Source organism: Malaya genurostris, chromosome 2 (genome assembly GCF_030247185.1).
Source record: "Malaya genurostris strain Urasoe2022 chromosome 2, Malgen_1.1, whole genome shotgun sequence".
NCBI classification, from domain to species: domain Eukaryota; kingdom Metazoa; phylum Arthropoda; class Insecta; order Diptera; family Culicidae; genus Malaya; species Malaya genurostris.
In genome coordinates, this window is record NC_080571.1 from 188932271 (window position 1) to 188945706 (window position 13436).

Sequence of the window (13436 nt, forward strand, 5' to 3'; positions counted from 1 at the left end):
AGATTAGTTACATTAAACATTCTGACACACAAATATTACGAAATAACCAGTATAGTTCCTTATTATAAAATAATGGTGGTTCTGAAAAGAACCATTTATGAAGGCGTTCGTGATGGAGAGTGACGAGTTGAGTTCAAATTCCGATGGATACCATTGACTTCCGATGGATACCGCTGACTTTCGTCTTCTATTTCCAGGATGACCTGTTGTCCGTGAATGCGAAACTGATATGTGTTCTGTTAGAGCCTCCTGCTTCTTCCGCTTGCGGTAACAAGCTTTGTATTTCGCTTGGAGATTACTCGTTCGCACCATAATCAACACGATGACAACGACAGCCAAATTCGAAATGAATGGCTTCTGAGCCATTTTTTTTTGCATAAATATCTGTTTATTAATCTTATTTTTGTGTATTACATCAACATTTTACAGTACAAGTGTTTTGACCCTTTGGCCTTTCATCTTTGTTGTTTATACGATTTGTTATTAATATTAGGTGTTTTAGTTACTCTTGTTTTACATACTAATGTTTAATCATAATATTTATTTTAATTATTTATAAAATATCTACCTACTTATAACTATCCCTAACCTAATACGTACAAATTTTGAATTATTTGCATTTCAGAGATTGAGCATCTCTCTTAAAATTTCTTGCAGTATTGGTCGAATTTTTGTTCTAGTATATCCAGGGAGGCCATCTCATGTACTTCACTAGTCCTTGTCCAAGGGGGTAGATTTAGAATCATCTTTAAGATCTTACTTTGAATGCGCTGAAGCCTAAGTTTGTGTGTTCGTGCACAGCCCCGCCAAACAGGGACTGCGTATTCAATTACGGGGTAGATGATTTGTTTATAGACAGCCATCTGATTCTTCAGGCACAGTTTAGATGTTCTACAAATCAGCGGATACAGAGACTTAATGAGTATGCTGCATTTTTGAACGATTTTGTCAACATGTGACCTGAATATCAGATGTCTGTCAAAGGTGAGTCCTAGATAGATAACTTTATCGGACCATTGAATGACCTCATCACCGAATCGTATTCTGCATTCGTCTGATGGAACAAGTTTTGGAGATCTTGAATGTGGAAACAAGATGACCTGAGTTTTTGCTGCATTGATTACAATTTTCCAGCTTGTAAAATATTCCGTTAAAGCGTCCAGACCTGTCTGTAGTTTATTCTTCAGAGCATTAATAACAAGACCTTTGTAAAGAATGGCAGTATCATCAGCAAATTGTAACAGAACACCACCGCCCGGAAAAGGTGGGACCTAGGATACTTCCTTGGGGTACATCAGCAGGAATAGTAAATCTTTCTGAATGTGCATTATTCAGAGAAACCTGGAATGCTCTATCTGCAAGATAATTTTTGATAATTTTAATAAGATACATGGGAAAATTATACCGATGCAGTTTACACACCAAGCCATCGTGACACACATTATCGAATGCCTTTTCAATATCCAATATTGCCATGGCAGTCGTTTTGGACACTGACTTGTTTTGCTGGATGACGTTGTTAACCCTTGTGAGTTGGTGGATGGGGGATCTTCCTTTCCGGAACCCAAACTGTTCTTCCAGTAATATATTCTGTTCATCTGCGAAAGCAAGAATTCGCCTTTGTATTGACTTTTCAAACAGCTTGGATAGGGCAGAGAGTAAGCTGATGTGCCGATAGCTCTTGGAAAAAGAAGGATCTTTCCCCGGTTTCAAAACTGGGATAACTTTAGCTAACTTCCACTTTGAAGGGAAGTAACCAAGCTCCCAGCACCTGTTAGAAATTTTAGCTAAGAAGACAAATGAGCGAATACTCAAATGTTTCAGCTCAATGTTAAATGTGTTGTCGAAACCGGGGGCCTTCATATTTTTGGATTTTTTCACAATAGCCATCAGCTCATCCGCAGTGACTCTACTTTCCTCAGGAACCAAGCTGTATGATTGGTCAACCTCAGCTACGCTATCAGAAACGGCTCTTTCATGTGGACTAACAATGTTAAGTCCTAAATTGTGAGAACACACAAACTGCTGGCCTAGCGCATTTGCCTTCTCTACTGGTGTGATTAAAGGTATTCCTTCAGCTGCGTCCTGGGGTGACAGCAGAGGAGGAATAGGCTTCGGTTTTTTCTTAAGCACCTTCGTTAAGGACCAGAAGGGCTTTGAATTTCTCGAAGCTTTTGCTGGAAGTTCCTGTTGCGAAGCTCAGATATCCTTTCCTGGATTATCCTAGTTAAGTTGTTATAAGAAGTCTTCCTATCTAGGATGCCAGTTCGTTGATACTGCCTCCGGTAGATATTTCGAAGTCGGATGAGTTTCTTGGTGACACTGTCAATTTGAAGAGAGGAACTCGGCATATGTTGTACTGGAACCGTCCTATCACGAGCGACTGTGGTTGAATGCTGGAAGAAAGATAGGGCTGCATCGATTTCCATTGGGGAATCAAGTGGCAAATCGATATTAATAAGTTGGTCGGCGATTTGTTGAAATTGGACCCAATCGGTGCGATAATAGTTCCTCCGAGGTTGAATAGGCACTGTTTCTGGTAAAGATCCCAACGTCAATATTACTGGAAAGTGGTCAGAAGAGAGCTCGTTGAAGACAACCGGAGAGCTGTCTATGGCGATGTTGCTGATGAATATATCCAAAATGGAATGAACTCCCGATCTGGAAAGTCGCGTTGGTTGATCCGGAGCGAGGATGTTGTATTGTCCAGCTTCGTAATCTTCGTCAAGTACAAAACCGTTTCGATTCTGTCTTTTGTTTCCCCACTGAAACTGCGTTCAGGTCCCCAGCAATGATGAATTTGTTCTGTCGTCGAGTGAGCATAGCCAGATCTCGCTTAAATGATGCACACGTACTATCTCGAAGATTTGTTTGTTTGGGGCAGTACGCTGCAATGATGATGATGGGTCCCATCGTCGTTGTAATCTCAATTCCGATGGCTTCTATAAGTTGCAATTTAAAGGCTGACAGAAGCCTGTGCTGAATGGATCGTTTAATGGCAATGGCAACTCCCCCTTCGCTGGTAGTTATCCTGTGGAGCCTATGAATCCTGTAATTGGAAATAAAAATAGAAATTTCAGGTTTAAGATGAGTTTCAGTTAAAATAGCAATATCGGATTTCTTCTCTTGAAGAAAGTCGGACAATTCAGCAGTTTTGCTCCTGAGTAAGCAAGCATTCCAATTTACTATAACCAACTCATTATATTGCATATTCGATGATGAATTTGCCTAAGGCGTTGATTTGATCCAACCGTGTTCTGCAGTTTCGTAGTTTTGTTGTCATTGTTTCAAAAATGACGATCAGTTGTTCAGCAGAGAATAAATCACCAGAGTCATCCTTTGCTTGTGGTTGATTATTGCCCCATCCAGGAGGGATTTTTGAGGAAGATTCTTTTTGAGATCCAGCGGCTGAATCTTTTGGATTGCTGCGAGGAAGTGGCGGCAAATTCGGAATATCCCTCTTCGGTGGGAGCCGTGGGAAATTAATGTCATCCTTCTGTGGAACATTCTTGCGCGTTGAATGTTTACGGGACGCCTGTTGTCGAATTTTTGTGAACTCAGCACGTTTGGAACACGATTTGCTAGTAGATGGATGGTCACCATCACAGTTCACACATTTTACAGCGATGTCATCTAGTAGGCAATCGTTGGTATTGTGTGGCTCGGCACATTTCCCGCACCGACTTTTCATGTGGCAATTCCTCGCTCCATGGCCGTAGTTCAAACAGTTCGTGCACTGTGTGACATCCCGATGTACCGGTTTATACTTTTGCCATTCGATGATTATGTGAAATAACGATTTAATCGGTTTTCAATTGACTCATGGTGATGGAGCCCTTCTCCAGATGAATCAGGTACAGTTGATCTCTAAACTTTTTGTCCGTATTATGTCCTTTCATTTTAAACACCATCATAGGCTTTAGTCCAGCCTCCGACAGTGCCTGCTTTAGTTCGGCTTCCATCATGTCGGGTAGTCCTCGAAGTACAACCTTCATAGGTTTGTTGGCGGCAATATCGTGTGTGAAGTATTCCGCTTTTGTCTGCTTCAGATAACATTCCACTCATTTGTAGTAATTCAAAGCCGGAACAGTTATTTTGTAGCCTTCAGTACATAAACGGATTGTTGCCTGTAGTCCTTTGCTGATCAGTGTGTTGAAATCCGAGCGTAGAGTTGGTGGGAAGCCCTTCAGGTAGAAAGGCGGCATTTTTTCCTTCTTCTGCAGATCCTCTTCGACATTAACTGGCAGATCAGCATATTGGTTTTTACTCAGCAAACGGTCGTTTACCTATACATCACTTGGCTTCAGACGCTTAGCATCCTTTGGATCCTTCTCGGATCTATGGCGCGTTTTACCCATAGCTTGGGTAGGTAGACAACTGCGAATAAAAAATAAAACAAAATCAAAATTAGTCGTAGTAGGTTATTCGTCTATCCACATCGAGTGTTAGATGACGAATGGGCTTGGCTTTTGAGCCGGTGCTATGCATTTTATATAGCAAATCTGCAGAAAGTTTACTACAAACTACAACTGGTTGAAAAATGGGTCGTATACAGTATAGTGAAGAAAAATTTTTTACAATTCTTTGGGTTTTCAATATTTTAGTAAAAGATACTATCAAAATGCTGTATGGGATTAATTTCTGGCATCCCAGAAGAGCCAAATTTTATAATTTTCTAAGATTTTAAAAACTGATTATATATAAACGATTTTAAACACTGTTGCGAATTTAGAATTGTGAAAATTGCAAAAAACTGATCAAATTATCTTAGATATGCACTACACTGATAATTTTAATTGTCGATTTACAAAGAAGCAATCTTTATAGTTCTTAAGGTAGCATTTAGATCCATTAGAAGGGCTGATTTTGCAGAAAGTTCCACAGTGTTGTCCATTTTCCGTTGTATTTTGCTCCAATGCTAACGACCACCAACAGGATGATGTAATCGATCTTCGAAGGGAAACTGGCTCTGCGACCTGAGCGTTTGAGGTTTTGGACTGAAGTCCAAATGAAAGCATTGCCGACTGCTCCACCTGACGATTGAAGTCCAAATAAAAGCACAACCTAAACGTTTGAGGCTTTATACCACGCAAAAGGCCTGCTTTCATTGCCATTTGCTCCACCGGACGACTGAAGTCCAAATGAGAGTTGCGACCTGAGCGTTTGAGGTTGTTAACGACGTCCACGACGTCCGCTTCCATCCAACGCACAAGAAGAAATGATCGATTTTCATTTTTTCACATTACATATTTCATTTATTATTCATTTTTTTCAACATTTATATACAGTGGATACAATATTTTAGTGATACAGTTTATAACTTTACATCTATGGTATTATCTGCTTAGCCTATTTTAATTTTTATTTAATATTGTTTCAGTCCTAAATTGTTAGTGACTTTTATTTCATATTTTGATTTATATCCTTGAAATTGTATATTTTTATCTACTTAACCTAAACTAACCTAACCTAACTCTAGTTGTAAAGCGCTCAAATAATGGCATGTTCAGAAATTGAACATTTAGTTTTGAATTTATTGTGTGTGTTTTCAAAATTCTGCTCGATTGTTTCTTGTTCAGAAATTATATGTACATAAGAAGTTCTAGTCCATTGAGGTAGATTCAGAATCATTTAAAAAAATTGTTTTGAACGACTTGGAACTTATTTTTATGGCATTTTGCGCATTTTTTCCAAACTGGAACTGCATACTCAATGACTGGATAAATTATTTGCCTATAAACAGCTAGTTTGTTTTGAGTTGATAATTTAGATTTTCTGTTAATCAATCGGTCCACATGTGACTTAAAGAGAAACTTGCTTTCCATGGTCAGTCCTAGATAAACTGCCTCATTCAACCAATTTATTTTACTATTTTGACTAGATAGGTTGGGAAGTTGAGATTATGCATTTTATGAATTAGGCCATCGTGCCAGACATTGTCAAACGCTTTTTCAACGTCTAACAAAATCATGCCAGATGTTTTCGAAACAGCTTTATTTCTTGAGAGAGTGTTATTGACTCTGACCAACTGGTGAATAGTAGAACGACTTCTTCTAAACCCAAATTGTTCTTCAGGTAAAGTGTTATTGGTGTCTGCAAACTCTAACAAACGGGACAGGATTGCTTTTTCGAACCTTTTGGACCGTGAAGATAAGAGACTGATTGGACGATAGCTCTTCGGACAGGTGGGATCCTTTCGAGGATTTTTATTTGGATCACTTTGGCCACTTTCCAACTAGAGGGGAAGTAGCTTAGGAGCAAACATTGGTTGAAAATAGATGCAAGATGTTGGAAAAATCTAACGTTCATTCTTTGCCTAATGATATTAGTTAGATTATTAGCTGAAGTTTTTATTCCCCTGAGTCCTGTTCTCTGGTACTGCCTTCGATAAATATTTCTTAACCTAATTAATGTTTTAGTGGTAGAATCAACCGTGATAGATTTACGGAATATTGGTATTCTTATGTTTAGTTCACGAGCTCTGGCGATGGCACGTTCAACTTCATTTAGTTGTCTATCGATGTCCTCTGCTGATTCTGGATGGCGATTGTAGTTAATGTTGTTGTCCACACCGCTGCTGAATGCTGACCAGTCGTCATGATGATAATCACGTCGAGTACGTTGCTGGGTTTTAACACCGGACCCAATTTCCACCACAACAAGATAGTGGTCGGAACTGAGATCTTCAATGATGACAGGATGAGAGATGTTCTCAACAAGATTGGTGATAAACAAGTCGATGATGGAGCAGGTCCTTGATCTGGCAACATACGTTGAACTATCAGGATAGTGTAGTAGCCGTTTTGAAGGTCGTCGTTCAGCACTGCTCCATTCCGATTATTTCTGGAATTTCCCCAGGCTTGATGTCTGGCATTGATATCACCGGCGATGATGAATTTATTTCGTCCTCTTGTCAGCTTCTGCAGATCATTTCTTAGTTGTGATTGAGTTCCTTGGTTCGGTGAGCACTGTCTAGGGCAGTATGCTGCGATGAATTTTATCCTTCCGATCGTCGTATCCAATTCAACTCCTAGCGACTCGATGAATTTCGTACCAAAGCTCGGAAGTACAGCAAACTTCACACCGCTTCTGACTGCAATCGCAACACCACCGCCCCTAGAGTGGGTTCGATCCAGGCGAATGATGACGTAGTTGGGTATTGAGAAGGACATCTTCGGTGATAAATGTGTTTCCGTGATAACACACACATCGACGTGCTGTGTTCTTACGAAGTCCGATAGTTCAACTTGCTTTGGACGCACTGAGCAGGCATTCCAATTCATCACTTTTAATGTTTCACACACCGTATTGGATCTTAAACGAACAGAGCACTTGAATCTGCTCCATTTTCGTCTTGCAATCACGGAGCGCAGAGCTCATGTCGACGAAAATTTTCATCAGCTCCACAGAAGTAAAATGCGGAGTACAGTTTACAGTTGGGCCATCATCAGTAGTTTTGAAACTAGGTGGCGGGAGGATTGGATCCGCTAGATTATTCAGCCTGGGGAAATTCACTGGGTCCAATGGCGGTACAGGTGGTACATATGGAACCTTCTTCTTCAATGTTTATCGCTGAAGTGTAGCTTGTTTCCTTATTTTCAGTAACTCAGCACGTTTCGGGCAAGCTTGTTCGGTTGCTTCATGGGGCCCAGCACAGTTTGTACAGCGGGGGGTAGATTCTCCATCCATAGCGCACTCGTTGGTAGCATGATTCGATCCGCAACGCTTGCAATGGCTAATCATGTGGCAATTCCGAGCACCATGCCCGGAGTGTAGACACTTCATGCAGTGAGTTAGATCTCTGGGTTTCCATTTCACGATGCCATGATCAATGGCCTTCAGTTCCTTAAGCTGCTTCAACGTGGTCGTACCTCTCTTGAAGTAAATTAGGTATACCAGAAAATGTTATACCAGAAAATGTCTCTGTGTGTATACGTGCACCTTTGAACGAATATTTTTAACGCGCAATTTTCTCAGAGATGGCTTACTTGATTTCAACAAGCTTAGGCTCGTTTGAAAGCTAGTAATGGTCCATTGATGAAGTTCGAAGATTAAATGACTGCGACTTCTGCTCCGGAGATATGATGGTATAAGTGACGTAACCGATAAAACGCGTTGTTTTTACGGTGCAAGTTTCTCGGAGACGGCAGAACCGATTTTAACAGGCTCGTTTGAAAGCTATTGCTAGGCCATTGATCAAGTTCGAATATCAAATGGTTGTGACCTTTGGTTCCAGAGATATGATGATATAAGTGACGTAACCGACAAAACAAGTTGTTTATTTACCGCGCAATTTTCTCAGAGATGAATTGCCGATTTTAACAGGCTTAGGCTCGTTTGAAATTTGTCGTCGTCAATGATCGAATCCTCAGTTTAACAGTTTATGGTTAGTAGCGTTTCAGTTATTATCGCGGTGTAAAAATTCAAAGATAGTCGTGTCCATTCAACATTAAGAATCATGAAAGCAAAAATCAAAAACAATGTCTGCATCGAGTTTCTGCTCATTCTTGAAAAATACAATTTACACGGAGAACCCGCAGATCACAAAATTACAATATTGCAATTGTTGTTTCACGCCCTGGTTGTTTCAACTAAAATGTTGTTGATTTAACTAACATATCTGTTGATTTTGTCATAACTATTCAGGTAACCGAAATTGTTGCATTCAATTGCTGTCACTTGGCGGACAACGAAGACAGCAAAACACAGAACAAAAAACCTCTTCATTTCACCAGAGGTATTTCATATTGAAAATTTTCAAAGGTAAATGAACATCATTTATGTTAGTTACGTAGTGGTCGTTTTATGTAAGTGAAAGTATGCAGAAGAATATGACAGTTAATTGTAAAACAAGTTTTCCATGTGTTAAATTTATATTCCTACAGTATAAATGTTTTAATATCATCTGAGAGTAATGTACGAGGTCTGTTCAAAAAGTACCCGGAATTCTCATTTTTCTAAAAAAATATTTATTTATTCGTCTACATCTATATGGTCCCCTTCAAAGTAATCCCCCCTAGATATAATACACTTATGCCAGCGTTTTTTCCAGTCTTCGAAACACCCCTGATAGTCACTTTTTGTAATGCTCTGTAGCACTCTCAGCGATTCTGCCTTCATCTCTTCAATCGATGAAAAACGCTGTCCTTTCATGGGTCTCTTCAATTTTGGGAACAGGAAAAAATCACACGGCGCAATATCTGGTGAATAAGGAGGTTGAGGCGTCGTTTAACAGCTCCTGAGCGATGGTAATGCGTTTGTTTTTTTGATCAAAATTCAGCAGTTTTGGAACGAATTTTGCTGCCACTCGTTTCATGCCCAAAACATTTGATATGCCAACTTCATCAGCAACTTCTCTAATAGTGATTCGGCGATCATCCATAATCATTTTTTCCACTTTTCCCACATTTTCATCGATTATTGACGTGCTGGGTCGACCGGAGCGTTCGTCGTCTTCAACGTCTTCGCGGCCATCTTGGAAACGCTTATACCACTCGTAAACACTTGTTTTTTTTCATAGCAGACTCACCGTAGGCTCTCTGTAACATTTCGCACACTTTGTTACACTTTATTTCATTTTTCACGCAAAATTTATTACAAATTCTTTGTCTCTTCAATTCTTCCATTGTTTAAACTAACAAAAATCGTCGAGCTCAAAAAAACACGTCTACACCAGCCGCTACAAGACAGAATGTAAACAATGAATACAGCTGAAAATTTCACCATACATTAGGGACATAATGTACCAACACAATAAAAAAAAATTTTGACCACCGGACTCTCCAGACGCGCGCAATTAAAAAATTCCGGGAACTTTTTGAACAGACCTCGTATTCTAGGACAGTTCATGTCAATGTTATTAAAACCGCTTAACGCTTAAAAATTCGCTGCTAAAGTGAAGTGGTACTATTTTTATTTTCTTGAAAGTGTATCTGTAGCATTAGGTTTACCAGCGAGCCATTCCGCAAGTGAAGGAAAAATTTCCTAATTCCCTGTGACCATTTTTCTGTGAGTTCCCTTTTGAGAATTGTAATCTTTTGGTTCATTTCTACATACATTGTGAGTTTAGTGATAAAGATATAAGCAATTAATTAAGCAAAGTGAACGATTAGCTGCCCCCCGAAGAGGCTAACAGTAAAAAATATGTATTGCAATTGGCGTCTTAAGTTCAAATAACTAAATAATTGGTTGAAACAACTGAGACATTTTTTTGCTTTCATGCATACAAATAACTTTGCTGGGATTGTGTCTTTGCTCAATTGCACGAGTGACATTTCATTGAAACGTTTCATTGTTCGCTCAGTGTGTTTGGCATTACTCAACTGAAACGTTTCATTACTTGTTTGTGGTGCGTGTCTTTGTTGGGTATCGTTGCTAAGCTGCCAGCACGATAAATAAAAAATGACAGATTAGTTAAAACAACAGTCGATTAGTTGTACCAAATTTTAACCAATCAAAATCAGAAAAACAACTAATATTTTAGTTGTTTTGCGATCGCTGGCTTTTCCGTGTAAGTAAAAAATTTATAGTCAGACAGTATAATATCTCAATTGTTTTTTATTATCCTTTAAATCGCACTACAAATATTTTTTTTTTAACTGTAATTTTTGCTAACGCGGAACTTTCGAGAAAGTAACTGCACTATTTCCTAGATTTCTTCTTGCCTTTGACTTTTGATTTGTAAAAAAATAATACAACAAAAGCGTTTTTGGAAGAAAAAACTTTTATTTTCAATTCATTGTCTCCGTGTCGCTCAACATAGTGAAAAGATTGCGTTGCTTGCTAAAAATTGAATTTTTCGAGAAGAGAAACTAAATCTCGAAGCAAGCATGGTTTTTGATTTTGAAAGCATGATTCTTATTGTTTAATGGATTACCATGATGATTTTTGAATGTTTTCTCTGCGATCTCAACTGAAACGTTACTAACAATAAACTGTTAAACTGAGGATTCGATCAGTGCTGCTAATGAATTTTATCCGGATTCGACTTCTGCTTTCAAACTACAGGGTATTCCGATTTATTCATATTTACGTCTTCCAGTAATGACTCTGGTATTACCAACTCGTCCTTTTGGTTTAGTATACGGTACACAATCTCTTGCAACTTACATGTAATTAAATAATGCTTTTGAGTGAGAATATATGCATACGAAAAAAAATCTAAGAATTTATCTCAATTAAAATTTGTTCACCTCCTGTCAAGATATGTGCACGAAACAGTATAAAATCTCAATTGAATACTCGTGTGAAATTATAAATATGAATTACAAGGCTTGCAGTATCATAAAAAAGCATCAGTTAAAAACTTACCTTAACGTAACTTCAACCAACTTTCTATTGCAGTAGAAATTATTGTGTAATGAATTTAATGTAAACAAATCTTTAGGGTTCCACGGTCCACATCTATTATTAATATCCCATTTGGAATCAAGGAATATGAAGCTGTATCCTCCATCTCTCTTATCACAGCCTTCTACGCTTATGCTCATTGCTTGATGCAAACTTTGCTCGATTCTAGTTAACTTTGATATGCAGGTTTCAAACTGAAACAAAAGATACATGAAAAAAATTTAGTGTTGTTACAATTAACATGTTTTATAATAATGCAGTTCTTTAAACATATGTAATGTATATCCAGAAATTTCCAGATTTGTTAGGGTTGTTCACATAAGTGTGTTAAAACGCCTACGTCACTTACTCTGTAACATTTTCGGAAGCGAAAGCAATATTTAAAATTGATCGTTAATTCATTTTCAGCTTTTATTCGAACCCATGTATATAGAAATCCGTTGAGCCATCGTCGAGAAGGTTGTGCGGATATTAATGAGTGCGGTATGTCGATTACGTTATTTATTCGGTAATCTGTGTTATTCAAACGAGCCTAAATTTTCTGAAATCGGTTAAAATCTATTTGAAAAAGTAGTGCGTTGCGAATCAGAAGTGACAGCCATTTGAATTTCAAACTTGACTAATGATCTAATAGAAACTATCAAGTGAGCCAAAATTTGTTAAAATCGGCTCAGCCACCTTCGAGAAAATTGGGCGGTGAAAAACAACACTTTTTGTCGGTTACGTCAATTAAAACATTATATCTCAAAAACTAAAAGTGACAGCCATTTGATCTTTGAACTTGATAGTAGCTTTCAAACGAGTCTGAATTCATTGACATCAGTTCAGCCATCTCGGTATTGGACGGTAAAAAATCAACGCGTTTTGTCGGTAATTTGAGATAATTTCTGACACTAATTTGGGCTCATTTTGACACCAATTTATTCAGATTAAATGTGGTAGTTCACAAAAGTATTTTTTCGCCTTTTAGTTAAAAGCAGTTCAGTCATATTCGAGAAAAATAGGCGGTAAGAAACCAACGCGTTTTATCAGTTACGTCACTTATACTATTATATCTCAGGAAACATAAGTGAAAACTATTTGACCATAGACTATCCAATGTCCCAGTTTCCGACATTCTTGCTTGTCGTGACCTTACATACATGAAACTTCTTTATAATTTCATTAAGTCCATTGGAGTTCCAATTTAATTTTTATTTGTAAGACCCCTTTCTCTTCCATGAGTTCAACCAATAGCCAGCTTTATTAAATGAATAAAAGTGATGAACTGATACAAACAAACCTAAATAGTTATAGGATAACTAAATAGTTATAGTTATCCTATAACTATTTAGGTTTGTTTGTATCAGTTCATCACTTTTATTCATTTAATAAAGCTGGCTATTGGTTGAACTCATGGAAGAGAAAGGGGTCTTACAAATAAAAATTAAATTGGAACTCCAATGGACTTAATGAAATTATAAAGAAGTTTCATGTATGTAAGGTCACGACAAGCAAGAATGTCGGAAACTGGGACATTGGATAGTCTATGGTCAAATAGTTTTCACTTATGTTTCCTGAGATATAATAGTATGTACGTTGTTGGAAACGTACACCTGTGAATAATTTGCCTCTATTAAATTGAACATGTAATTCTACTAATCTAAATTGTTACTTCAAACACTATCGAATTTTATATACACGAATTACTACCTATATGCTAAACAAAATGTAAATTCAAACAAGCACCCTGCGCTACAATTTATCATTCTACCTTAGTTTAATATCATGCAATGAAATTCGTACAAATTGAATTCATACTATCGAACACCAACACACATGTAAAGTACGGGTAGAAAATTAATCCCTATTGTCATCCGATCATGCAGTTAAAATACATCAGTTATATATCAGTATCTCGAGACGAACGGTTGTTCGATAATCCGTTCTCCGAAAGCCCTCATTATACACGACAAACAATTGTTTTCGGTTCGAAGAAAGTTTAACGGCTAATCGCGTTTAGTGAAGAACATTTTGGTGCCGAAACCCGGGAATTGAGAATAGCACTCGTTTTCCCGCAACGATCGTTGGATTTTTGGAGATTTCTA

The 13436-nt window shown here is 38.0% G+C and overlaps 1 protein-coding gene across 6 annotated transcripts in view; it reads right to left on the minus strand.

Moving 5' to 3' along the window:
- LOC131432790 (uncharacterized) overlaps positions 1–13436 on the minus strand; it is a 405803-nt gene that overhangs the window by 12032 nt on the left and 380335 nt on the right. For all 6 annotated transcript variants that reach the window (XM_058599303.1, XM_058599301.1, XM_058599307.1 and 3 more), the window contains one exon: positions 11311–11543. In XM_058599303.1, the coding sequence (XP_058455286.1) occupies positions 11311–11543 (233 nt within the window). The remainder of the gene's footprint in view (positions 1–11310; positions 11544–13436) is intronic.